Raw genomic sequence first — 27,526 nt, forward strand, 5'->3', positions numbered from 1 at the left:
TACAATCTTTTGGTCTTCTGTGGTTCACAGATTTTGCGTTTGGGTTTTGGGTTTTCTCTGAATGTACCTCAGCCTCCATCTTGCTTTTCTCTGCCTGAGTCTGCTTTAGAGTCACCTTAGAAGTGATTGAATGTTGAAGATATTAGTTGGTGAGGCCAGCCTTGAGTCATCTCCCTGGTCTTTGCTCACTGTTGGGCATCCATGGTGCCCCTCAGCTTGTACACAGGGTCCTTGTTACGTATGTGATCAGTTATCCTTTTCCCTCCTCTCTCCAATAAAAGAGATAGAGGCTACCAACCAGTAGCCCCGAGTTGTTCACTCTGAACAATTATTTGTGTACTGTTTCCTTGGTCATGTCATTGGGGAAGTTAAAAAAACAAAACAGAGCAAAACACCAACAAACCAGGAAGTCCAATACTAGCTCACCCAAATTTTCAAATTTTTTCAAATAAGGAAAGCAAACCTAATATCACCTTCATCACTTATCACCCTCATTTTATTTATTAATAAATTTGTTGGCAAATATGTTAGCATCTAAGGAAGTCAGAGTCCAGCCAGGCAGTGGTGGCACACGCCTTTAGCCCCAGTACTCGGGAAGCAGAGACAGGCAGATCTCTGTGAGTTCGAGGCCACCCTGGTCTACAGAGCGAGTTCCAGGACGGCCAGGGCTACACAGGAAAACCCTGTCTGGAAAAAGAAGAATACAGAGACTCTTCTCCACAGGTCAAAAACTGTCCTGATGGCTACTGAAATTGTGGCGTTTGGGAGGGCCTATCCATAAAGTGGTCTCACCAGTTTCCGTTTCCTTAAGCAGTATTGGGAAACCAGGGTGACCATTCAGTCCAGCTTTCTCTAAAACTGGTACCTTTTGATGGGCTTATAGATCTAGTGTCTTTGGTGGTACAAACGGTGGGTTTCTACCATGTGAGATACAAAACTGATGGAGGAATTTGTTCTTTAACTCCTTGGGGTCCAGATGCCATGTTGAGTTTCTTAAGAAGTGAGAGGTGGGAGGAGGCTGAGACCTGAGCTCAGCAACATTAGGTGAGGATTAACACTAGGTACCGGCATTTTGACCGTGTTTACGTGCACATTTTTCTGAAGCATGAGTATAAGCCTGTTAAGCCCATGATGTAGCGTGCAAACGGCTGACTTCTCTTCAGATCTCAGGTCCTGTTTGTTCGCCTCCGTAGCATCAGCGCTCTGTGCTAACCCTGACCTTTATCTAACTTTCCTGAACTAGATAAATGCTCAACATTCAGTCTTCTTTATTTTATGTAAACATACTAGGAAACACTTGAAAGGCCCACCCTGAAATGTTGAGATTACTAATAAAATGAGGGGTGGAGCCTTGGCACCCCTCATTTGTGTGTGTGAAATCCTGATGAGTTGAAGCCAGGAAACCCCATTCTAGAGAAAGATACAGAGATGGGTTTAGCACAGAAAAGAGGCAGGAACTTTTCAAATGAAGAAATAAGATGATAAATAATAATTAGATAAAATAAAGCATTTGCATGGCCTGAACACGTTGTCAGAATGGCAGCAGCCGGGGCTGGAGAGATGGCTCAGCGGTTGAGAGCACTGTCTGCTCTTCCAGAGGACCTGGGTTCATTTCCCAGCACCCCTATGGCAGCTCACAGCTGTAACTCCAGTTCCAGGGAACCCCACACCTTCAGGCAAAACACCAGCGCACCTGAAATAAAAATAGTTTTTTAAAAATGGCAGCAGCCAAAGTTTATTTGTCATGGTGACACATGAGCTCAGGGGCCAGTGCCCTGAATTTGACTGGAGCTGAGAGCTGGGGGTGAACTTGGCTACCAAGTTCATTGGCTCCCAAGGCTCTGTTACTAAATAACTGCTCGCTAATTTGTTAGCTTTTTTGTGATGGAAATTTTCAAGCTGTCCAATAGAGAGAATCGTGTCGTGAGCCCCCATGGCACCAGGGCCCATCACCAGCTTATGAGTAGTGGAGTTTCCTATACGCTAGCTACTTGCCTCAACCCACGTTTATCTTAAAGTCAACCCCACACATCATATCGTCGCATCTGTAAGTGTTTCCATGATATCTCTTCAGAATGCTGCTTTATTACACATCTGTTAACACTTTAACACCGAGCCTGTTACCATTCCTTGAGCGAAGCCATTGTGTGGCCGTACCCCCCGGACATGCCCAAGCTTGGCTGTCCTCCCGACTGTAATAGTTCCAGATCATTGTTCTGCCGTTTATGGCTGTCTCTTTGTAGCCTTGAGGCTGATGTTACTTGGGACAGGGTCTCACTGTATAGCCCAGGTTAGCCTGAAGCCCACACCGTTGTCCTGTCTTAGCCTCCTGAGTACAGGAATTGCATGGGCACCACCAAGCCCGGCTTCTTGCACACCGCAGGCAAGCACTCTGCTCCTAAGCGTCATAGGTTCCCCTTTCCTGGCCCCCTCCCTCCGTGGCTTATTGGAGAAACTCGGTACTTGGTGCTGTAGAGGGTTTTATCTGCCTTTAGTGCACTGATGGAGTGCCACTTGGGCAGGCACATTTCAGTCAAGACTGAAGGCTGTTCCCAGAAGTAATGACCATTACTAGTGCCTCTATATTTTTTAGCTGTGTTTTATGTGTAGGCCAGCAGCTGTGTGTTCATTAATATCCCCCCCTTTTTTTTCCTTTTTAAGATAGTTATAGCGTATTGTCCATGCTTTCCTCTTCCTTGCTTATGTCCAGGTAACATGGAATGATACATTTTAGCAGATCGCCACACGTATCATTTGGCAACCTTTTGCTTTTTTTGTGTATCCGTTTATGACATTGTTTATCCCTAGAAGTGGAGGGGAACGCAACCTTCCTAGGATTTTGTGATGTGATTGGAATCTTCGATGGGGGGAAATGTCCACTGGTTTCATGAGTTCAGCAAATGCTTATGGAGCTTTTTCTGTACTGAGGATGATTCTGGGACTCTGCCGTCAGCACCTCTCCAGGGGACTCGGGCACCATGTACCTCTCCATCGGTTGTGCTTAGCCGGAAGGAGGCTGGCAGTGTTCCTGGCTCCACACTACCTAGGTGGCCTGAATTGTGTTCATACTGTAAAACTTCAGCCTCCAAGTACTCTGGCTGCGATTCCCTCTTCTAGTGCTCACCCATTCTTGTCAATGCCATTGAAAAAAAATGTGTCCTTTTGAACAGTGAAACAATGGAAAATGCCAAGGAGAAGATAGCCAAGGATATTTTTTCCAATTTAGAAAATAGCCCATTTCCTTTGGTCTGTCATTAATACCATCCATTACAGGTTAGCTCCACGGAGGGAGGATATGGCACTGGCATTGTCACCATAGATAGAGCTCATAGGAGGAATGTCTTCATGTCTATCTTTGAATGAAAAAAGGCCTTAGAGAGCTCCTGTCAAGGGGGCTGATGTGGGGGGGCTCCATCTGTCTTCCTCTGTCTTCCCCACCCCATATTCCTAGAGCCTTTCCCAGGGCCCAGCACAGGGAGGGGTTCCGGGCCTCAGTTTCCTTGCTTATATTCTAACACTCAAAGCTGTTTCAAGTACCAAATGAGGTAATGTCTGAGCGTACACTTTGTAAGTAGTAAATAACGAAGCTGGCCCCTACTGTCAACACAAATGCATCTTGTGCCTTGTTTGAGGAGTCATTGAGAGCATGTATTAACATCACAAACATTTGATAAACTGGAACGATTCCCATTATCCAGTCTGTTCCTTTGTTTAAGATATAGTGTGTTAAAGATGATGATGCTAGAGCCAAAGGTGATTCTAGATCCCAGGGCAGGCCTGGATGGGTGATGGAGAAGCTAGTTGTCTGCAATGGGGGAAGCACTGTGCATTTGAATGTGAGTAAGTATGTATATATGGTGTGTATATATGTGTGTGTGTGTGTGTGTGTGTGTGTGTGTGTGTGCATGTATGTATGTGTGAGGTATTCCCACATACAAGAGCCAATCATTGCCTTGATACCTGGGTGAGTTGAGGTAGGAGGGTGGTGATGGCCCCCAGGCAGATCAGACAGTAGTCTAGCCAAGCTGAAGGAGCTGCCATTTGGTTCTGGAATGAGGTCCTCTGGTGTTGGTGGCTACAGCAAGCCCTTTCATTGCCTTCTCTGGAGAGGACGCCATTGGCAAGTCTGCACAGTGTTTGTATCTTTAAACTCATAATAGCAGGATGCTCTGGCGTAGGGCACTTCGCCCTGTCTCCCTCACTTAAGCCTCTCAATGACCCTTCAAGGAAGGTTCTATTTTTCCCATTTAATGAGGTACCATGAGGTTAAGAAACTTGCCCACAGTCACGTAAGTAGTGTGCACAGCTGCAGTTCAGGCCAAAGTTGTCTTTTCGAGAGCCCAAGAGTAGCCTCTCTACCCCGCCAGCACTACCAACCAGAGAAGTCCCTCAGTAAGTGGAAATCTTTTGGGATACGGATTGTTCTAAAGGACTTCTGTTTCTCTCGGATGCTAAAAAGGAAGCTTATTTTATAATCCGACTGGCCTCTTTGTCTGGATTAGCCTAGGATTTAGTGCTATTCAGATGAGCTTATGTCCTCTAGACAACACTATAGAGAGTCCTGGCGCTGACTCTCTCAACACAGCCTCCTGAAGGTCTGTGGTAGATCCTTCCAGTCTGTGGGGAGGCTTCCAGATCCGTTCCCTTTGAAGCCTTTCCTTCCTTCTACCTACAACAGCTTGTTTCCTCTGTGGCTTGTCTTTATTTGTGAGGCAGCCATGTCTGAAGTAGATTTCTTGCTTTTTGGCCTACTGAGATATTCTTTAGTCACTCAAGGAAGAGAGTAGAAAAAAAAAAAAATAGAGCCTAGAACAGTAGCTTCTCTGAATGACAGAAAATTGAAAACCTTCATTTTGGACGGAGAAATGGTTTGCCAGATCTTCAAGATGCTCTTTAAAACACCTAAAAGCTGCTGCCAGCTCAGGTCACATTGAGCTTTCTCTCTAGGGCACAGCGACAAGGCAGCTGCCCACCTCTCAGCCTAATGGAATAATCTGGCAAGGGATCACGGTGGTGCTTTAGCCTAATTGAGTCTTTCCTGCATGTTCGATCTGTTTACAAGAGACCCACTATGTGCTCAGCACCGAGAGTTTCCGTCTGTGTAGAATGTCAGATAGGAAGATGTCATTAGAAAGGCATTGGCTGGAATCCCCAGTGCAGATATTAATGAGAGGTGATTTGTCATTCTTATGAAGAGATGAGACTAGCAAATTTTCGAGTCGTGATTGGCATTTACATGTGAAGGTAGGCAGGCCACTGTGGTCTTAGAATCTAGAAGAGCTAGGCCCCCAATACAGAAGAACCTACAAAATGAGTTCGAGGCCATCCAGGACTTGTCATGGCTTCAAATGGCGAGTACGTGTCCCCACAGAGACGAGCGTTCCCATAGCCAAGTAAATGTTCCTCACACCTCTAGCCTTACGTCAGCCCCTCACATGAACAGTAGGCTAGACAAAGCTCACTGCCCACTGCCGTGACAGCATTTGTGTGGCTCCATTTTCCAGGCTGACTCCTGGATTCCCCTTGTAAACAGAGCGTCAAAGCATCCTTCCACAGTGACTCATGGTCCCCCACTCCAAACCTCTCCCTCTGGCTCTGTCTGCTTCACGCTCTGAGCCTCTGCTCAGCTGTGACCCTGATGTCTGTACAAACCCGTTTAAGACTCTCCTGTTCTGTCTCTCCTCGAGGATCTGTCTCCTTCCCACTGCTTCCTCTGTTTGAATTCTTCCAGGGTTTGTCCTCAGCCCTTCAGGATCCAGTTCGTATTCCCTACAGGTTGCACTGTCCATTCCTTTACGGACATTGTATATTACATTTCTCAGGTAAAACCCACAGAGCTAAGATAGAAGCCAAGGCCTCAGATACAGTGGGATTAGGGTAGAATGACAGAGTGGGGTGTAGTTTGTAAAGTATCACCCCCTTCCCCAGCAGCCATGAACACTTCTCAGGGTTGGTATGAATGCCTCTCCAGGAGGCTCTGTCCTTTTCATTTGCAAAGCACTGTCTTGACCACTTAAAGCAGGTGATGAATTTTCGGTAAGTGCTTATGTCCTCTCCCTGATGATGGAGATGGCTTTGCCCTACTTCTGTTGAGGTCATCTCCCTTGCTGGCAGCGTTCTCACCTCCCAGGACACTAAAGTGGCAAGGCTTGGGCATTGGGAGGGCCCTCCAGAGCCATGCGGCAGGGGCCTGCCTCCCTGTTCTTCAGTACAGTGTATGTCACAGGACTTGGGGCAGGTGCTGCTGGTTAGAGGCAAAACTGAATTTGGACAAAAGTCAAAAGAGGAGGGCACTGGCAGCCTAAGGGTTGGCAGTTGGGACTCCCCCTCCAGCTTTAAAAAGGCTGAGAAATTTTGCTTCTGGAGTGGGAGGCAAGAGAGAGCGAGGCCCAGAACAACAGTAGGGTGTTTGTATTGGACGGATGAGGAGACAGGAACATTTGAGGGTGTGAACTTACTTCTACTTCTTTATTTGGCAAAGCGATCCATTTAGCTCAAACCCCAAAATATACCAACCCAGTGTGCTTCCTTTTGAATTTTTTTTTTTTTTCTAGATTGTTCAGTGTCCACCAAGCAGAACTCAGGGCTGCCGAGGCAGATGCCTGGCCATGTGTGTTAAAAGTCCCTTTCTGTCGCTTTCAAAGCAACAGTTCTCTAACCCTGAAGTTATTACAGCGGCAGTCCTTTAAGGAGTTCAAAATGTTTTGTGAGCCTTTCATATGTCTGTAGCTAGTTTATAATTTTAAAACATTTTTAACCCACGTAGTTAACCCATCAGGTTCTTCCCTCTTTAGCCTGTAGAGGAACTTATACTCATGAAGTTGATATGATTTACCTAAGATTACCTGGCAGACTCGGGACTCGAAGCCAGGGCCTCTGATCCTAAAACCTGTGTTGTTCGGATAGCTCGTGTGGGCTCTCAAACTGTCTTAAAAACTTCCAGAGAGAGCAAGAGACCCACCCAAAGCTGCACTGCAAAGCGTGCTCAGGGGAGCACAACTCTAGATGCCATTGGTAGACGTACAGAGGACACAAATGCTATCCCTCAGATACCGAGTCCAGCCCTTCTGGGTCTTACCACTTGGGCTGTGCTCTAGAGGTTTCAGTTCTCAGAATCCACGGGACTGATAGAGGAGGCTAAGTGTATCTATTCCGCACTAGCCTTCTTTCACTGTTAGGCCCGGGGCCTCAGTGTCAGTCAGTGTGTTGGTTGCTCACACCTGTTGTCTCAGGCTTGGTTTCAATGGAGCTCATGTGACCTTTAAGCCTGCTTCTGTAGACTGGCAGAGGCTCTTGTTTTCTACTCATAGCTTCCGAGGTACTTTACAGCTTGAAGAAGCATGCCTTGCAGTCCTGTGCATGCTACATTCTCTTGCCCTGGGAACTTCCGTCAGACTCAGAAGGATAAAGACCCTGGAGCTGTCATTACCATCTAGCCTTGTATGAAAGGGCCCAGAGGTAGAATTTATCATAAGAGCCACAGAACTGAGAAGGGCAGGACAGAGTGAGCTCAGCTCCAGCAGGCCTAGGGGGGAATGGGATGAGTCAGTTTTCCCTGTGGGGAGGTGAAGGGCTTGGCACATGGGTCAGATCTCCATGCAAATGTGCTGTTTGATGCTTACCATGGTGAGATGCAAGATTCTCAACTTCATAACATTCTGGCTCCCTCTGGCTCCCAGATCTCCCCTTTCTTAGAAGCTTCTCTGCAGAGTGGCAGGTCTGTGTGGCTCCCAGGACATTCCCTGAGTTGGTTTTTGCTGTAGATCCTGAGCTGTTCTCTTCACTTGAACCCTTCTCTGAAGAAAAAGAATCTAGGCAATGGGTTTTGGGATGGAGCTCCGTTGGTAGAATGCTTGCCTAACATGCACGAAGCCCCGAGTTTGATCCCTGAATGTAAAACTGGGCATGATGAGACATGCCTGTAATCCCAGCACTTGAGAGGTGGGCACCAGAGGAGCAGGAATTCGAGGTCAGCCCTGACTGCTCTGTAAGTTCTGGGTCAGCCTGGAATGCATGAGACTGTCAGGAAAGAAAGGAGATGGAGGAGGGGATGGGGGGGTCTGTCCATGAAGCAAATAAGGCAGTGGAGTTTGCCCAGTTCTGGTAAACTGAGAATTCACTTTGATATTAGAGTTTAATTTAGTATAGATTTTAAAAAATACAGTATTTGGAGCTGTTGAATATCCGATTACAATGTTTTCTTAGAAATGTCCCCTTTGAAGATTCTGGAATATCTCTAGAGGAAACAGCTGGCTTTTGTTTTGTTTATTTGTTCCTTCTCGGCATGGGTTGGTTTCTTTATGATAGAGAACATCTCTGCATGGGGGAGAGGCAGGTTCTAGGCGTTCTCCATCCTTCTCTAGGGCACGGCATATTCTTCCCGCAAGCTTCTTTGCAATCGGGAGGGACCAGCTTCTTTAGCGTTTCACTCAGCGCAAAGTGCCCAATTAAATGTTCATGTTTAAGTGGTGACTCAGTTTTCAGATATTTTTAGGTTAGTGAGTTTCTTTTGTGAAAGCTGGTGGGTGAGTAGCCATTCCTGACATTTCCATGTGAAGTCTGTATGCTCTTGCTTTTCTTTAAAAATTCCCTTCGAGCCATGCGGTGGTGGTGGTGCACGTCTTTTTCCCCAGCACTCTGGAGGCTGAGGCAGGTGGATCTCTGTGAGTTTTCGGCCAGCCTGGTCTCCATAGTGAGTTCCAGGACAGTGAAGGCTAAACAAAGAAACCTTGTCTTGGGTGAGGGAGAACTCCTTCTGAGGTTTGTTTTATTTTTGTGTGTGAGCATTTTGCATGCATGTATGCACACATACTGTGTGCATGCCTGGTACCCACAGAGGTCAGAAAGGCATCAGATACTTTGGAACTGGAGTTAGGGATGGTTGTGAGCCTCCACGTGGGTGCTGGGAACTGAACCCCAGTCCTCTGAAAGAGCAACAAATGACCTCAACCACTGAGCATCTCTCCAGTCCCTGTTTTTGACTGGGAACTCAGAAACCATTCTTGAAAACATCAGCAGGTTATGACCTTATGACTCTGTAGACAAATACAGTTAAATAAAACTACTGCGTGAGTTCAAACAAACAAAAACAAGGGGGGGGGAGCTGGATTTCAAGGTCTGAATTTTTAATGAAATTGAAACAACGTTAACATAAATATGTTTAGTTTTCTACCGTAAATATATTTTGCCTTCTACTTAATCAAGTCATATGTGGGCTTATACAGTCCTTCATCTTGCAGGATCTAATCTGCAAGAGATGTCCGTCAGAGTCGGTAAGTGTGTGTGTGTGTGTGTGTGTGTGTGTGTGTCTTTATTGAGTTTTATTTGAGTTTCCGTTTTGTTTGGTTTTGGTTTTGAGACAAATTCTTACTCTATAGCTGCCACTGGCTGCAAACTCAACATTTTCCTGTCTCCATTACCTCTGGCTCCAGAGTTCTGGGATTGTGCGTGTTTCGCTGTGGTTGGCTCGTGAGGAGTCTTCTTAGTTGTAGCTTTCAGCCTCTCTGCTCCAGCAATGCCAGCATGGGAAACCTGCTCTGATCTCCCTGGGTGGCCCCAAGAGTCAGCCACAGCAGTTACCAAAGGAAAACAGCTCGTTACTCGGTGCTGATGCTGAAAAATAAATGCCTCCTGGCAACTTTTGAAATGAGAATTGGGGCAATTGCTAGGGCTTTCTCATTGCTGGGGAGTTTGAGGTAGTGGTGGGCCAGAAGGAGGGTCTTTCAAAAGCCAGAACACATGAGTGGAACACTCCATCCTCCCTGGACTCTGAGGGAGAAGGATATGGATTGTGTGGACATGTTCTGTGAGCTGTTGGCTGAGATGCCCAACCACCAGGGTTGTTAGAGCTGCTGGGAGTGGGACCCAGGTTGTCAGGGGTTGCCCCATTCTCCATAGGTGAGGCCGAATCTCAAAACCTCTTGGATGTTCCTCTGAGAATCTCCCATCTGTGGGCGTGTGGTGATTTGAATAGAAATGTCCCCCACAGGCTCAGGTGTTTAGAGTATTTGGTCTAGTTGATGGCACTGTTTAGGAAGGTTTAGGAGGTGTGTCACTAGGGGTGGGCTCTGAGGTCCTAAAGCCTGGAGCCTATCCTGCTCAGTCTCTGCTTCCTGCTTGCTCTTCAGGATGGGAGCCCCCAGCTTCCTGTTTCTGCCACTGCACCTTTGCTCCACTGCCATGGACACTAGCCTTCTGGAACAATGAGCCCAAATACCTTGGTCATGGTATTTTATCACAGCAATCAAAAAGTAACTTATAGGGCACTGGAAAGATGGCTTAATGGTTAAGAGCACTGTCTGCTCTTCCAAAGGACCCCACTTCAATTCCCAGTACTTCCATGGCAGCTCACGACTCCAGTTTCAAGGAATCTGACACCCTCACATCAACGCACATAAAATAATTTTAAAAAAAGAAAAGAAAAGTAATTTATGCAAGTGGCCAATAACTCCAGGTGCAAATGACACATCTCAGAAGTGGACACTGGACTCTCTCCTAGCCATCTTCTTCCAAGCTTATTACTTACATCCAGTGGTATATGGCATCTCTGACTTCTCAGTGAAATGGCAGACACTGGCTCTTTTCCTACCTATTTATTTACTCTTCAAAGGTGTTAATGCTGCCCACGCTAGGGTCTCGGCTGCTTTTTTTGCCACATCAGGATGGAATGGCGTAGACATAGGTCATGTTTTTGTAGCAGAGTGTTGTCTGTTGACCCCCTAACACCTTACGTTGCCAGAGGCCTCTGTGTCCTAGCCTAGAGTTGTGGGTCAGGGTGAGGAGAGGCATGGACTTCCCTGCAGGCTTGGCTTCAGCAGGAGGGACCCTCTGCGGGACCTAGTGGCAACATGGAAGAAGGTTAGAATAAATTTAGGAGCAACATAGCTTGAAACTTGTTTGTTTGTTGTTGTTTTGTTTTGTTTTTAAGAAAGAGCATCTCACTGTGTTCCAAACCAAGCTGGCCTGGAGCTTTCCCACAGTCTTGCTTCCATATCCTGAGACCCGGGACACTGGGTGTGTACCACCATTCCCAGCTTCCTGGAACCCTTTGGGGAACTTGATGATCACTGTCTATTATCCAGGGATGTATTAAATCTAACAGGGTTCCTCCATGGAGGTCTCGGGAAGAGAATACCCTGGGATTAGTTTTAATCTTGTTGGAGGAAGTCCAAGCAGATTGTCAGTGAGCTGCTTCACTGTTTGATGAGCCCTTGTGTTCCTTAGCCAGGTGTCTCTGTGTGATTTCTGTGTGTCAGCTTAAGAACTTGACTGAGATGAAAGGGAAGGGAATTTAGCGGTGATGATGGTAATAGCTGATATTTTGAGACCCTTACTGGAGTAACATAATGGAATTATTGGCATAAATGACACAGCTCAAAGTATATAACTGTAATTGATTTGAATAATGAAAAAAAGGCCTCAAGGTCTGTGAATTTTCTTGTGTGTGGTCTGAGGCAGGAAAGCAGGGGCTGCATTCCATTACAAAGCACAGAGAGATTTTTTTTCTCCCCTGTGCGTTTAGACAACAACTGTGATTGTGTCCCTAGAATCTCAGACATTTCAAACTGAAAGAGACTGTCAGGGTTTTGTGTTGTTTTTTACTTCTAATCTCAGCCTCTCCTTTTACATCTCAGATCCTTAGGTCCCAAAAAGCTAAATGACTTTTTCCAAGATGACCAGGCAGAACAGGTTCTAGGTCCCAGGTGTCAGGACCTCTGCCAACGCAGGGGCCCCTGTCCTAAGTGATACTCTTGGCCACGGGAGAGCACTGAGAGGCGTGGGAGGCACAGCCCAGGCCTTCAGCACGGGTGGAAACACCAGCCAAGCACGTCTTAGAGTCTAGCAGTAATGCTGAGAGCCCTTAATGACCAGAAACCGGCTATTTAGCAGCACCCTGCCTTTTTTTTTTTTTTTTAATGATATGTAGATAACAAAGAGAATACTATCAGTTACAGCTCCTACATTTACTCATAAGCTAGCAGGACTGGAGTGTAGCAACCCACAGAGAAAACACTGACACAGGTACATGGGAAAAGTCCTTGGAAACATAGAGGGAGACAGGTGGGGTGCGAAAGGCTGGCTTCCCTTCTTCACACACCCAGCCCACCAGCCCTTCCATGACTGCTTAGGGCTTATTTCATTCAGCTGGATTTCATCTGCCCAGAAAATGGAAGCAGGGAGCACTCAAAATAGTTGAAGGTATTGAGTTTGGTTTCTTGTCCATCTGAGTATTGACCAGGCCTGACCAAGATCTGGTGAAATTCCAGCACATTCAGGGTAGTATGGCCATAGAGATTCTAAGCTTCATACATCTAGGCAAAGTTCAGACTATTTAATATTAGATGGCAGGTCAGATTTGCAAAAAAAGAAAAAGAAAAACGGACAGAATAACCACCATAAATAAAATGTAAGATGAGTTGAAGTAGATGTGAAAGAGTTTTATTTTGGAATTGTCTGATAATTCCTAGTTTAATACCTAAATAGATATTTAGGTAGTAGAAAGGTAGGTAGGGTATATATTTATTATACACACACATATGCATACCTTTAAAGTCCTAGACTTGATACTCTGAGGCCCAGTTCTGGATGTAGCTGTTCCAGGCCTTTCCTGGCTTAATTATTCTCCTCTCCATGATCCTAAAATACATAGAACCTTAGCAATGCCCCCATTGTATACAGATGGTACTTAACTGTGGTTCTTTGCCTTCTAGGCACCCAGCTAGTGGTTGGCTACTTAAGCTCCCCGGGATTTAAGGGAGCACTCCTTATCAGGTCATGAATAACTGACTTGCTGCCCAGGACCTTCAGATTCAAGCCTTATTCCAAGGCTGTACATTTAGGCCATAATAATCAAACCATCTGTGGAATTGCCTGCCCTGAATTGAATTTTTTAAACCCTGGCATTTTTCAATTCCTTGCTGCATTTACTATTTAAAAAAAAAGTTGTAGGAGGACAGTCAGTCAATCCAAGTCTCCTCTATAAAGTCCTGCAGATCTTTAAAATAACTCTGTGCCAGAAAAGCTCTCCTTCCACTGAGTGAACGTCATATATCTGAGGGTAAGAGCATTCTGTTAACTCGTTCTACCTTGTGAACCTCTGATCCAACGGAATTTTCTCCTCTGATGGGCAGAAAACTCAGAGTCCATCTAGCTGGACCACATACACAGATGTTGTGTTTGTTGGAGTATTTATTTTCCTTGGCCTGGATTTTAACTTTTTTGTGCATTTTATTGTTGCTATCTTAAAGCCAGCTAGCTAGCATGCCTACCTTTCTCCCTTCCTATTTTCCATCCTTCCCTCTGGTACCAAGCATCGACCCAGTGCCTTGCACTTTTTAGACATGTTCCACCACTGAGTTCTACCCCTGAAAGTTTTTTCTCTAGCAACGAAAATAAAGTCATTGTGAACTTTGAAAATAAAACACTCTTACAAGTAGCTATTGAAGCACCTTGCACCTAGCAATTGACACTTCTAGCGTCACAAAGATGTAGGTTTATAGTATTTACTTATGTGTCATTGGAAATTGTATAGTAAAAGCATCTAGAAATAACAGTGATGTAAACTATTTTTTAACATGAAAGAAATCCTGAGACAGGTGACCAAGGTCTGATATGGTAGCTCCACTAAATCACCTTCTAAGTCTGCTGTTTTTAATAGGCCTGTAGTCATTCATGGCCCAAGATGCCTACTGGAGTTGTAGCCATATTATGTAGCATTTCAGGGAGGCAGAAAGGGAAGAGGGCAGGAGGATTAACTGCCTTTTATGTTTTTTTGTTTTGTTTCATTTTGATTTTTGGGTTTTTGTTTGGTTTTGGTTTTTGTTTTTGTTTTTTTAAATGAGACCAGACTGTTTAGATTTAACAAGGATTTAGTCTAAGGACTCACATAGCTGCAAGGGAGCCAGGAGTATTTTACTGAGCGAGGCACATTCTCAGGTAAGAGTGCTTTGTTAAAGCTACCTTATAGTTTACAGGAAGGTGTAGACTTTAATTAACAAATAGTAAAACAAACCACAACATATCCTATAAGCTTTGACATTTTGCCTTTCAAAACTTTGTTATGATTTTATCATTTGTGCATATACTTGATATTTTTAAATATTCGGATAGTACAGACTTATACAGGACTAGACTTGATATAGGTTTTTTTCAAGGATGATAGGAGGTAATTATAGGGATGATTCAGGTACCAGAAACGATTAAATTGGTGGTGGGATCCATGTCAAGGACTTCATATACTATGTCACAGACTAGGCTGTCGGAGGAACAGCTGCTTTTCAACCTCCGTCATTGTTGCCATGCCAGGCTCTGCTTTACCAAATCTTCTGGTTTGGCTTTTTTGTTTCTTTAGGGTTTTGTTATTGTGTTGTTTGTTTTAGAAAAACGGCACGTACAGATTTTTGCCCAAAATCTGATGTTTGACAACCAGTAAACAAATTTCCCCCCAAAATGCCAGGCAAAGCCAGGCATGGCTACTCAAATCTGTAATCTCAGTAAACAAAAGGCCAAGGCAGGAGGACTGCCAAGAGTTAAAGGCCAGACTAAGCCAGGCAAAGATGACACCAGGCTGTGGCTTGTTTTCATCCTGCAGCTGAGCCTCCAGGCCTGGTGGGCTCAGGTGGCCCGTGATGTGGCTGGGGACACTGCTGTTCCTGCCTCCTCACACCCTGGCCTCTGTAGCTGGTTTGTCTTGGCATATGGAGAGCTCATAGAAATCTGACTAGAACAGGATTGGCTGTGGCACTTAGTTGAGCCGCTCCTTTACCTGCCTTTCATTTTCTTGAGTCATTTAAATGTGGTCAATCAGAAACAAATGGAGCTTGGATCCCAGATCTGCCTGTGCACCAGTCATTTGGGGCCTTGTGTCTTCTGTTTCTCCTCCTTTCCCTGTCCTTGTTTGCTTTTCTCCGTGCCTTTTCGGCTTTCAAGTCACACCATGTGGGGGCTAAGAAGGCCACTGGAGTCAGAGATCAGCATTGGCCTTTCTGCCTGTCAGCCTTGTGACCTTGGGGCAAACATTATCTTTGTAGGTCTCAGCTTCCTCACCCGTAAAGTGGGATGATACCGGCATCTGTCTCATAGGGCACGGGAAGGAGTAAACGGCTCAGTACTCCTGAAGAACAGAGCTTTGTGTATAGTCGTTTACATTTCTTTTTTGGAACCTTGGTTTTGTGCCTTTTACTTTCCTTGGCTCCCATTTTCCTTGTGACCGTTGTTTTATGGCTGGGAGAAAGGGTATGCCTCTCCTTTTGTGCTGTCTATCTTTAAAGCCTTGTAGTTAGGCCATTGGTCGCAGTGGTGACTCCTATGCTGTCAGCACTGCTGAAAATTGTATTGTACGATAAAGAGTAAAAGTAGCTTGAGTTTGCAGTAGTCAGAAGAAACCTGTCTCAGGAGCCAGTGAGAGCCCCAGGTCTTGGTGGGGTCACAAAGCCTCCCCACAGCACTTTGTGATAATGCCCAAGACCATAGCAGACATGTTAATTAAAGAAAGTGCTCCCCCACCCCCACCCCAAGACTAAGTGCAGAGAAGGCAAGGAAGACTGTTTATGTTTCCATTAAAAGAGGTTCCTGGCCAGGCGTGATGGCACAGGCCTGTGATACCAGCCCTTGGGAGGATACAGGCAAGAGGAGTGTCATGAGTTCAACACCTGTCAGGGCTGCTCTCCACACCCTGTCTCCAAACAACAAAAAAGAAAGGTTTCTTTCTCCATCTTTAAAACCTCCCCTAAATCTGATTCTTTTCAGCCCTTAGGTTAATTTGAATACAAGATCAGATCTGATTGGCCCAGCTGTGCAACTCTTCAAGGAAAACCCATATTCTCCGTGAAAGGAATAAGTGACATAGGTAAGTGCTGCTAATACTCATTTTTGCTTTGCTTCACCTCCCGTGTGTTATGGTAAACAACGCATGGCTGTCGGGAGGGAAGGAGCCCCGGGTGAGTTACCAGACTTGAGCAGCAAGGAGACTGGGAAAGATACCGTGGCCAGCCTCGGCTCTCACTCCAGCAAGGCCTCAGAAAGATTTCAACTTTATTTACATTTCGCCAGCACATAATCAGAGAAACTTTGGGACACTCTGGTAGACTTTGCATTTCTGCTTTTCTTTTTAAAACACAGTTTCAGGGCCGGGCATGGTGGCTCACATCTTTAATCCCAGCACTTGGGAGGCACGTCTGTGAGTTCATGGTCGTTTTGTTCAGCAAAGCGAGTTTCAGGACAGCCAGGACTATACAGAGAGACCATGTCTAAAAACAAAAACAAACAAACAAAAATGAAAAGTACCAAAAAACCCACCAAAAACCTAAAATTATATCAGGGATGTTTTCTTTTAAATTTATTATTGTTGCTGTCGTCGATACTACAGGGACTCATGGATCCCAGGCTGGCCTTGAATGTGGCTTTGTGGTCACGGACAACCTTAACTTTTTAGGCTTTTTTAAAAAGCGTTTGTTTTATGTGTGGCTGTGCTCCTGTCACAGTCTGTGTGTGGAAGTCAGGGGCCACCTTGCTAGAGTCGGTCATTTTTCTCCTCCCACTAGACTTGGCAACAAGCCCCTTTAACCCACTGGACCATCTTGCTGGCCCTCCGGGAAGTTTTCAGAACTTCTTTTTCTCTTTTTGTCTTGGTGACAAGAGGCTAGTTAAGAGTCTTTGTCCTTTGATCTGTTTCTCACCAAACTGAAGACCTTGACAGGGATTTTCCCAAGTGTTTTGGGGCCGTGTTTGTGTCACCTTGGTTTTAGAGGAGTCTTCAGGGCCCCTCCGGATTTGTTCTAGGTCTTAGAAGTCCTCAGTCTATTATACACATTTTGGAGATTTTTCTTCACCTGTTTTGTCTCCATCGTTGGCTATCAGAGTTCTCCTAACTGTTTTTAGCAGCGGCTACTTGAAATCCCTGAGGAAAGCAGTTACTATAGTTACCAGGGCTATGAGAATTACATTTTCTTTTTTTGTTAATTTTGTGCTAACTTCCCCCAACTTCATTGTGAGACAGGGTTCCACATGGCTCAAGCTGGCCTTGAACTCCTGATCCTTGTGTCTCTACCTCCCAAGTTCTAGCATTACAGGTATGCATCACCGTGCCTGGCTTTGTTAGCCTAATTCTTTTTTTTAATTTTAATTTTTTTCACAATTTATTCATTATATATTCCGATTGAAGCCCTCTCCCTCAACTTCCCCTAGTTCCATCCTCTCTCCTTCCTTTCCCCCTCCCTATCCCTTTCCCCTAGTCTACTGAAAGGGGGAGTTTTCCTCCTTTGCCATCTGGCATAGCTTGTCAAGTCTCATCAGGACTGCCTGGATCCTCTTCCTGTTTGCCCTGGTAAGGCCGCATTGCCAGGGGCAAGAGTTCATGACAGAGGCAGCCCCTGCTTCCCTTACTTGGGAATCCACATGGAGACTGAGCTGGTAATCAGTTACATCTGAGCAGGGGTCAGGGCCTCTCCATGCATGGTCCTTGGTTGGTGTTGTTAGCCTAATTCTTAAGGCCACAGCTGATGTTCTGGGAAATACAAGATTCTGTTAATGATGTCTTTTGTGGGTTTGAAGTGGTTTGTGTCTGCTTTGTATACAAGAAAACACTTACCTCTAAAAGTGAAAATTAAGACAGTTTGTGGGAAATTAGATAGCATATATATTTTCTGTATTGCAATTTTTAATTTTGGTCTTATGGTTGAATTTTGGTCTGCCCTTGGCCCAGTTTTTGACCAATAGCTGCATTTAGGTACGTCCTGAAAGGAAAAAAAAAAATAATACATTTTAATTGATTAGCTCCATTTCACATTGCCTGAAAGCCTCAGGAGCCAGAGCCACCATGACCTGAGCAGAGTCTGAAAAGAACTCCAGAGCTGTGGACTCTGTGGAGCAGATGGCTGGGTTGGGCTGAGCTTTCTCTCAGCCCGCTCTGAGAATTGAGACGTGGGGCCAGCATGCCACACAGCTTTACCTGGTGCGCCCACGGTCCCATGCTGTGGGAAACAACGCTTTATACACCTGGTGCTCCAGTAAAGTCTACAGCGGGTTAAGGGGCAACAGAGGGTTAATGGTTAAGGGCTGTTCATAGCCATTAAAGCGCTACCCTAGCCCTTCCTGACTCGCCTTCCTCTTCCCCACTCTCACAAAGACTCTATTACTGTACGTTTTCCAGTTTGCTCACCTCTGAACTGCTCGTGAGATTACAGGAAGAACACGGCACCCTCCTTAGCGAGCATTTGCAACTGTTTTTGTGGCGAGGGCTGTTGGCCGGGTGTTGGTGCTGTCTGGCGATGGTGGGGGTCCTTGGAGTACCCTGTGGCCATGTGCAGAGCATATCCAGAGTGGGTCCTGCCTGTGCAGCAGGATGGGCTGTCCGCCCTCCTGGCCCTGGCCACGTGTGTGAGCCCAGGCCTGCGCCTTTGCTTTCCAGATCAAGATGAATGCCATGCTGGAGACCCCCGAGCTCCCCGCGGTGTTTGATGGGGTGAAACTGGCTGCCGTGGCTGCTGTTCTCTACGTCATCGTTCGCTGTTTGAACCTGAAGAGCCCCACCGCCCCTCCTGACCTCTACTTCCAGGACTCCGGGCTCTCGCGCTTCCTGCTCAAATCCTGTCCCCTTCTGACCAAAGAGTGAGTGCACTGTCCTGCCTGCCCCCATCTGCCGCTCGGTATGGCTTTGTGCGACACTCAGAGAATCCTCTTTCAGCCTAAGGATGTTACTTGGGGGAAGAGGTCTTTCTGGGCAAGTGTGATGTCTGTGGTTCTAGTATCAGCCATGGCAAGGCAAGCAAACAAAATGGGTCTCATGTTGTATCCATAAGGCATACATGGGGAATGGCCTCTTCGGTGTTAAAAACAGTTTTGGTAGCTGGCTAGTGTTTAAATGGTGAATCCTATCTCTGTTGCTTGGAAACGTTCTGTCCTTCACAGCATGGTGTCATCAGCATCCCTGACAAGCACTTTGAAGAAAACAGTAGACAGTTTTAGGGAGCTGTGAAACCTTGGGGAATATTTTAACTCTTGCCACCCTGCAGACAGAGAAGCCATCCTTATCCAGAGTCACCGGGAACCACAGAGGTCTTGTCGTGGGGTCCTCTTTATCCCCCGGACATTAAAAAGTGTCTCTAGAGCACTAACCAAAAGAACACACTTGGAGGGAGTCCCTCCTCTGACCCCCGTGGGCCACACCTGCGTTTTGGAGGGGGAAAGGCATGCCTCAGAGAGGAAATCATAGCGGTGGGGCGGTGGGGCGAAGGGAAGCTGTGCCCCACAGGGACTTGCAATCTGGCTCCAAGAGATGCAGTGTTAAATTTCCCACTGGCACCTTCAGCTTAACCAGGCCTTCCTTTGGGCTCAACCGAGACGCAGGCAGAAGCATTCCTTTTAGTTGAGCAACCGTTTCTCTTTGTGTGTCTCACAGCTTTCTCCATCCCTGGGAGCCTTGAGGGGTATGGCTGTGCAGAAAGTGTCTTTCTTACGTCTGAGGTCAGCCTGGTCTACACAGCATGTTCCAGGACAGCCAAGGCTACACAGAGAATCCCTGCCTCAGGAAAAATAATAATAGTAATAGTAATAATAATATAATAATGAAGAAAGGAAAGGAAGAAGGAAGAAAACCAAATTTATTAGTTAATTTTCTCATTGTCACCAAATACGTGTCTCCTCAGCACGGGACTGGCAAATCTCTAACCCTTGATGGGAAGAGCAGAAGCCTCCCCATCCACCCTGTGTTGGGGAGTTGGTGACTCCGAGTGCATGACTGTCTCCTAGGACAGACAGAGGGCAACAGAGGCATCTGAGAGTTGAATTCTTGCTTTGTGCACTCTGGCCATTTGGTTGATTTTCAGAGGCTAGTAGCCAAGGCAGAGGACCTTCCATGTGGCCCTTGGATGTTTGGGGTGGTCCCATGCAGTGTCTTAAAGTCGTGACTATGATGCCCTGGCTCACAGAGAGATGTTGCTTAATCCTCGTGGAAAGGTGTGCACAACATAAATGCCATCACATTTGTGTCTGAAACTACACTGGTGAGACATTGTCCGTCACAGTAGGCTGCACACACCAGGCACCATCGCTAAAGAGATGCTGTTCTTATTACACGATATTTGCAGTTCAGATCTTCTCTGTAAAGGGTATGCACATTAACTGTGTATTGAAAATTCTCCAGCATTTTACCTTGTGTTTTGAATGTTTCTCCTATATTTCATCTGGATAACACACCAATTTAGACGGGCTAGTGACATTTATACATGCTTTCAGATTCTCTGGAACCACTAGTCCCAGTTCCTCAGTCACCTCGTTTGTAGAGAGCTTTTCAAAACCAAATTTATGCTGGGCGGTAGTGATACACGCCTTTGATCTCCGAGGCCAGCCTGGTCTACAGTGCAAGTTCCAGGACAGCCAGAAAAAATAATAATAATAAGGAAGGAAGGAAGGAACAAACAAAAGGAAGGAAGAAAGAAGAAAACAGATTTCTTAGTTAATTTTCTCATTGTCACCTGGTGAGGAAGGCATGGGGATGGGAACAGCTTGAGGCTGGAACAGTGGTGTGAGGTGGCTGGTGTCTGCAGACAGGAAGCAAGAGCCTGGGTCAGTCCACGCCAGTAGCCCTCCATCTGCTGTCCAGACCTCATGTCCAGCAGGTTGCATAGGCTGCCAGAACAGCACCACTACCTGGGGACCAACTGTTTAAATAAGTGAGCCTGTGGCGGCTCCTCCCTTTCCAAACCACAGCACCACAGTGTTTAAGACCCTGTCAGTTTCTATGCAGATGAGCATAAATTTGTACTCAACATGGACTCCTAAGGAATTAGAGCCACGGCTCTCAGCCTTCCCAACGCTGCGACCCTTTCATACACTTCCTCATGTTGTGGCGATTCTCCCATCATTTTCGTTGCTACTTTACAACTGTAATTTTGCAACTGTTAGGAACCGTACTGTAAATATTTTGGGGAGATAGAGGTTTGCCAACAGGGTCCCAACCCACAGGTTGAGAATGGCTGAATTAGAAGGAGGCTTCCTGGGAACACTGCCTTTGCGCAGACTCCAGATAGACACTCTCAAGGTTTGATTCTGTACTGTTTGCTCCAGGTGTAAGTAAAAGCTGCTCACAGAAGGTCTTGCCTCCTTCTCTTATTTTTCTTTTAAAACTAACTCAGACATATTACATCCTTCAGTCTTCCTTTGCTTTCTTCATTTCCTGGAGCATATTCCTGCATGAGCCTGTGGTGTTGACCTCAAAACTACTTTTGAGATGATTGGCTCCTTCTCACTTCCTGATCCATCCTTAGGGGACATCAACCTGAGCCAATGGCATCAGCACAGCGTCCTGCAGTCACTGACCAGGCCCCAGACTTTCTCCCACCACAGCCTCTATTAGGAGGGTGCAGGATGCCTAGATTAAAGGCAGGGTTGATGTTTGTTAGGAATTAGCCATGGCTTGAGGAGGTGGGCATGAAAGACAGCTTCTCCAGGAAGCATGGACTTCCAAGACTTTCTCTTCTGTCACAGGAGCTGCCCACCCAGGGCAGACTGGACCATCCGACTTGACAAATGACTTGGGACAAAGGGATTCTGTTCCCCCAAGATTCTATTTTTGGTTTTGGGTTGTTTTTGTTTTACTCAGTGTCTTCCTTCTAATTAGATTCTGGTCTGTGTTCATGTCACATTAGCAGATTGTTTCCCACACAGTTTTGTGCATGCGCCTGTTTGACGTTCAGCACCTCTCAGATATATTCTGCCATCAGATCCTCTCATTCTTTCTGTCATTTTTAACAGTTGAGAAGCTGGGCATGGCAGCAAGGGCACCTAAGCCAACTAGTGTCGAGAGTGGGTTTCCCTTCTTATCCCTGGGAGAAGTGGGCAAAGAATGTTCTCAGCGTACAAGGGAGAACACAGACCAGCTAGAGGCTAGCCCACCAGAGGGTTTAGCAGGGTTTTCCCCTACCAGGTGGCCTTCAGTTCCTGCATGTCTATTTCTGTCTCTGGTGGAAGCCACCATCCTCTGCTGATCTTTCTCTGCATCACATTTCCGGAATGGCTTCCCTTGTGTTTGAAGCTAAGGGTAGGAAATGGCTATTGTGGGTAAAAGCTGCTCCTGGGACTTTGAAGTTTTTTTCCCAGGAACAAGCCGTCTCCAGATTCCACAAACACTCTCCTGTGCTGGAAGGTTCCGGAGCTGGTTCACAGTGAGTGTCAGCATCGAGTAGTAGCCTGACTTTTAGGCCGCTGCTTATTATGACTTTCATGCAAATCCAGACAGACTCTCTTGCTGCACCCAGATAGCAAACAAGTGGATGAGAGGTAAACGTTCAAAGTAAAGAGTAGAGTGGATTTCTCCTCCTCTTAGCTTCAAGTCAGCTTTTAAGTCTGATTTAAATAATTGACCCAAAGGCACATCGCAAATGAGTCCTGTGATGTCTGGAGGAGGGCTGCTTTGCTGGGATGATGTGCCTTTATTCACTTAGCAACATGTCAATATTTACCTAGCAATTCAAGAAGTGTTTGCTTTTAGTGAAATAAGCAGACCAAAGCTCAGTTAGGAGCAATGAGAAGATTGGGGTGAGTGAGTGGGGGGGGTGTGTGTCGGTGTATAGATCTCCATTTTCTTCAGAATAAAAAATTTAACATATACTCATTTTTTAAAAATAGTAAACAAAGTCCACAAAAACCCATCTATAATTCTTCTAAGCAGAGGTGGTATGCCATTGCTATTTGAGTGAGCATCTCTGGAGTCTTCTATATAAGTGCCCTCCACTGAATCTGGTCGGTAGAATTTCTGATATTTCTCTCTCTCTCTCTAGTGTGTGTGTGTGTATGTGTGTGTGTGTGTGCATGCACAGAGTGCGTTGCAGAGGATTGACCCAAAGGCCTTTCATGTGCTAGGCAAGTCCTCTACCGCTGAGCTCTATGTGTCCTGGCCCAGAATGGTAGCTTGTTTTAACTCTTGCTCTGCCATGCTGCTGCCTGTTCTCTGGCATGTGCTTTTTCTTCTCTATCGTTGAGCTGAATCCTCGCCTTGTGAGCCTGGGTCTTACTAGTAGCTCACACTGGCCGTGAACCTGATATATACCCGAGTTGTCCTCTAGTTCACCATCTTGCATTCTCCTTCCAAGTGCTCAGATTAAAAGTATGTAGAGAAATGTAAACTAGGATTCAAATCTAGCATTTTTGCCTGCCTACTAACCAGGGAACCTTGGGCGAAGTGTAGCCCCTCTGGGCCACCTTCCTTCTATTCCAGTGGGCCAGGCTGACCTCCTTTATTTGCTCTTTAGCATTAACCTCCAGTGCTAAAGGAGCACTAAGTTATTTTAGTGGGCTGGGGAGACCATAGCACAAGGAAAGAAGCTAAGCCCGGGGTGGGGGGAGGGCATCTCCTGTCTTCTGTCTGTCCTCTCTGACCCACGCTGTGGAAGAAACAGGCACTGTCTCTCTTTAGCGCTTTAGGGGTAATCATTTGCATGTAAAATCTACAGACTGTAAGTCTACAGCACAGGATTTGCGTGCTGTATGGCCACTCCCTGGAGCTTTCACGGGAGTGTCCTGAGTTGCCTCCCTGCTTCTGACCCACCCAGTTGCCATAATAGTACCTGAGTCAGCTTCCTCAAGCAGGTGAGCACTCAAGCCTCTTTCAGTGTGGCCCAAACTTGCTTGGCCACCCCGTCCCTCATGACATTCTCTCATAGCTCAGGAAGGGCCTGACCACAGGACTGCTGCCCTCTGGCTACTCCAAATCTTTTTTGTTTTCCACCAAAATACCCTTTCTTGGGGCAAGCGTGTAAAAGAGGTGTGTGTGTATGTTTGTGTATTTGTGTGTGTATAAGTACACATGTGTTTCTATGTGCATATGGAAGCCAAATGTCAAGATCTGGTATCTTCTTTGGTCATTCTCCATCTTTGTTTTTGAGGCAGAGTCTCTTGCTGAACCTGGAGCTTATCAATTAAGCTAGATGGTGGCCAATGATTGCTAGAGTCCACTTGTCTTTATCTGTCCCGGAACACCCTTGGTTCTAGTAGGCCTCCCTCCATGGCTTGGCTTTTATGTGGATGTTGGGGATCCAGATTCAGGTCTTTTTGCTAGCATGGCAGGCCCTTTGCTCACTGAGCCACCTCCCCAGCCCACTGAAATAAATAACCCTTATAACAAAAGTGCAAACTCTATCAGATTCTTAAAAACAAAACAAAACAAAACAAAACAAAACAAAACTTTCCTGTCCTACCTACTCCCCTTTAGACAGACTTGCCCTTCTCCCATCTCCAACAGACAACTTCTGTTTCCCTTTGATGCTTCTCATCTGCTTTTGTGATAATTTGGGTACACATACCCCAGATAAAGAGCCGCATGTTTGACAAGACAGAAGAGGACTGGTGGTGCTTCTGGGCCTTAGCTCTGGTATCAGTTGTCTCTCATTTCCCACAAGTAAATGTAGGTGAGAGAGGTCAGATTTTGGCAGATGCTGTCTGCGTTAGCTAAGAGAAACCCGGAAACTGCACCGGCTCCAATTTGTTCAATGGCGCCCCAGGGAGCCGGGTGTCCCTTTAGCACTGACAAAGCTGTTTGCCGGGAAGGCTCTGTCCTGTCTCTGAGAGGAGATGTGTTTTGTTAAATGATTTTTCTGGTCTTAAATTAGTTGGGGCAGCCCCAGATGCAGAATTGCTGTCCCCAGCCTTTCCCTGGGGCCCTGGCTGAAGTCTCTGCTGGCAGGTGCAGCTTGGAAAAGGAACGCTGGCACCAGGTGGCACTTATGGTTACAGTGTGTACATTTCCCCGTGGGAAGCTGGGCTGTGCCTTTTCACTTTCTAGCAGGTGTGTCTGTGTGAGTTGTGTTCTAGCTAAAGATGAAGGGGTTTAAGAGAAGCATGATGGACTAACAGACAAGCCTAAAATAGAGCTGCCCTCTTCATGGGACGAAAGAAGATCTAGGCCCCCTTTTGGGTCCAGGTGGGGGAACATAGTGTGCCAGAACCCTAACCACATTTATGGCTTTCTCTGATGAAAATATAATAGCTTTCTCCTGTCACCGGTTGTCACCTGTGTTACCCAAAACTGAGTGTTATTGTTCACAGTGGGTTTGAGAAATGCCTGAAACTTGACTGTGAGGGTCACACCCATTCCAACACCATGCCAAAAACAACAGTTGGCTGTCCTGTGCCCTCGTATCCTCTTGGAACACTGCTTCGGGGAAGCTGCTTCACCCGGTCACAAGAGAATGGCAGAATCCTGCTGGCCCTTTGGTAGATCACCCTGGGTCACTGCTGGTTTTCCCTATTGCTCTCACTCAGCAGAGTTCAGGCCCTGAGCAGGTTCCACTGAATCGCTCTTCTCATCCCACTTAACCTACAGTTTTAGTTCCTGGCCACAGGCTTCTGTGACCCTTCTTTGGACTTAGCTGTTGGAGGCAGGGCTTAAGGCATTGACGATATTTACCTGGTAGACATTCTCTAGAGGCGTTTTTGAAAATTGGTTTCATCATAGCTTCGACTGTGGCTGCTCCCCTGCTTTCTCTTCTTCCACATGGCTTCGTTACTCACTTCGCGATTATTCCTGATAAGGCAGAGACAAACTGCTTTTAATTTTTCTCTGAAACAATACTGATTCTTATTTGAGATTTTATTATGTATGCGCACCTGTGTGCATGCATGCCTGTTGTCCTCAGGGACCCCTCGAAGGCCAAAAGAGGCCACCAGAGCTTTTAGAGCGGAAGTTAGAGGCGTTTGAACGCCCCAGGGTGGGCGCTAGGAGCCAAACGCAGGTCCTCTGGAAGAACAGCGGGTGTTCTTGATCACTGCAGCATATGGCCTTTCTCCAGCCCCTCAAGTCATTTTCAGTCTTGTCATTTGCACCCTCTTCCTAAAAGAAAATAATTTGTCTTTTATCCGCCACAAATAAAAGCCTGGTTCTACATTATATATATATATTAACTGTGTTTGTCAGAAATATGCAAAATAAAGGTGCTTTTGCCCTAGTGTGCCAGGGAACTTTTAAATAATTAGAAGTACCCTACCAGAAAACCCAACACTGATTCAGATGTCTCTGGTACAGAACAAAAGTCCTCCAAAAGAATGGAGGACTTCATTTATAAACCCCAACTCTTGGGGCTGGAGAGATGGCTCAGTGGTTGGTAGCACTGACTGCTCTATCAGAGGACCCGGGTTCCATTCTACCCACATGGTAGCTCACATCTGTCTGGAACTCTAAGATCTAATACCCACAGACATACATGCAGGGAAAACACCAATGCACGTAAAATAAACATAAACAAGTTAAAAAAAAAAGCTCTTTTGCATTTTTCCCTCCTGCCTCTGTTTTATAAGACCCTTTCTGAGCAGTAGCAATACCAAAGCCTGGGCTAGCCTGCCATCCCTATACCAGCCTGCAAACCCTGGGCTAGCCACTCTCAGATAAGGTTCTTCAACCTAGCACAGCTTACTTATAGTGAGTTAACGCCGAGAAGAATTTCATTATCTTGGGTTTAAATTCTACTTAGCTCCCACTTGTTCACCCACATTCCTCAGATTTAAGCCCTTCCATCCTCTGCTGAACACTGGAGCTTTGTCCTTTCCAGAGGACAAACTAATTGCCAAGAGTCTTCATTTCATTGACCAGATTTTATCGATTCCAAGAGCTGTACAAATATTTAGATTCTGTGAGAGGATCTGCAGTGGCCCCATGCACTTGTTCCTTGGGCCTTAGACCTTCACGGCCCAGTTACCTGGAAAGCTTGAAGATGGAACACTCAACCTGTTTTTATTGGGGCTGCATGCTAATGGGAAGCCTTAGCTGAGGTTACTTCACTGCAGAATTGCTTATACACACAGTTCAAAGAACTATTATCACCATCATGCTTTCAAGGCAAACAAAACAAAACAAAACAAAAAAAAAAAACGACCTTGGGATATGGTCTGTTACAAGACCAACCCGATGTTCCAGTTTTGCCCAGAGCCGGCAGGTGTTCTGGGACATGGGACTTTTTTTTTTTTTTTTTCCTTTTTGAGACAGGCTCACACTATATAGCCTTGACTGGCCTAGAACACACTATGTAGACCAGGCTGGTCTTGAACTCACAGAGCCTGTCTCTGCCTCCAGGGTGCTGGGATTAAATGTGTGCACCACTATGCCCAGTGACTTTCTATGCTAATACTCAGACAAGCAGGATGAGTTGGCTGTATTGTTTCTTACCATCTTCCTCTGTCATATAATGAGGGTTTTTGTTTGTTTGTTTAGTTGGTTGGTTTTTGAGGGAATGAATATGCATTTGAGGTTGATAATTGCTTTGCCAGTAACTAGCTTAAATGTTACTCTTGTATATTTGTCTGCCTTCTCCGTGTATACTCTAGTAGATGTTTACCCTAGGAGCAGGCTGGCCATGACAGGAAGGAAAGTGCTGCCATCTTTGAAGCATCTTATCTTGACTTAATTGAGATAACCAACATGAACCTACCAGAGGAATCATCTGTGCCTCTGCCTGAGGTCTAGATCTTGGCTGTTTGTTAACATTCTGTTCCTTCTATCAGGAATTGCTGATGCCTGAAATACCTAAAAAGGTTCAGAATC

General features: G+C 46.0%; 1 protein-coding gene and 1 long non-coding RNA gene across 6 annotated transcripts in view; one reads left to right on the plus strand and one right to left on the minus strand.

The window, feature by feature from the left end:
• Positions 1-16,019: 16,019 nt before the first annotated feature.
• LOC132647239 (uncharacterized) lies at positions 16,020-26,676 on the minus strand. Of its 5 annotated transcripts, none has more exons than XR_009585588.1 (8): positions 26,403-26,676; positions 25,600-25,822; positions 25,400-25,516; positions 18,158-19,516; positions 17,588-17,732; positions 17,383-17,503; positions 16,735-16,897; positions 16,020-16,247 (listed from the first exon to the last, which is right to left on the minus strand). It is a non-coding gene; the product is annotated as an uncharacterized LOC132647239 (long non-coding RNA). The 5 variants fall into 5 exon arrangements; XR_009585591.1 differs by lacking the exon at positions 26,403-26,676 and adding an exon at positions 25,977-26,360 and having other exon boundaries at positions 16,830-16,897; XR_009585587.1 differs by lacking the exon at positions 26,403-26,676 and adding an exon at positions 25,977-26,360.
• The window catches only part of Abhd2 (abhydrolase domain containing 2, acylglycerol lipase), a 59,770-nt gene continuing 50,656 nt past the window's right edge, over positions 18,413-27,526 (plus strand). The window contains exon 1 of the mRNA XM_021647045.2: positions 18,413-18,606. Within this exon, the coding sequence (XP_021502720.1) occupies positions 18,413-18,606 (194 nt within the window). The remainder of the gene's footprint in view (positions 18,607-27,526) is intronic.

This window comes from Meriones unguiculatus, chromosome 14, assembly GCF_030254825.1.
Source record: "Meriones unguiculatus strain TT.TT164.6M chromosome 14, Bangor_MerUng_6.1, whole genome shotgun sequence".
NCBI lineage: Eukaryota > Metazoa > Chordata > Mammalia > Rodentia > Muridae > Meriones > Meriones unguiculatus.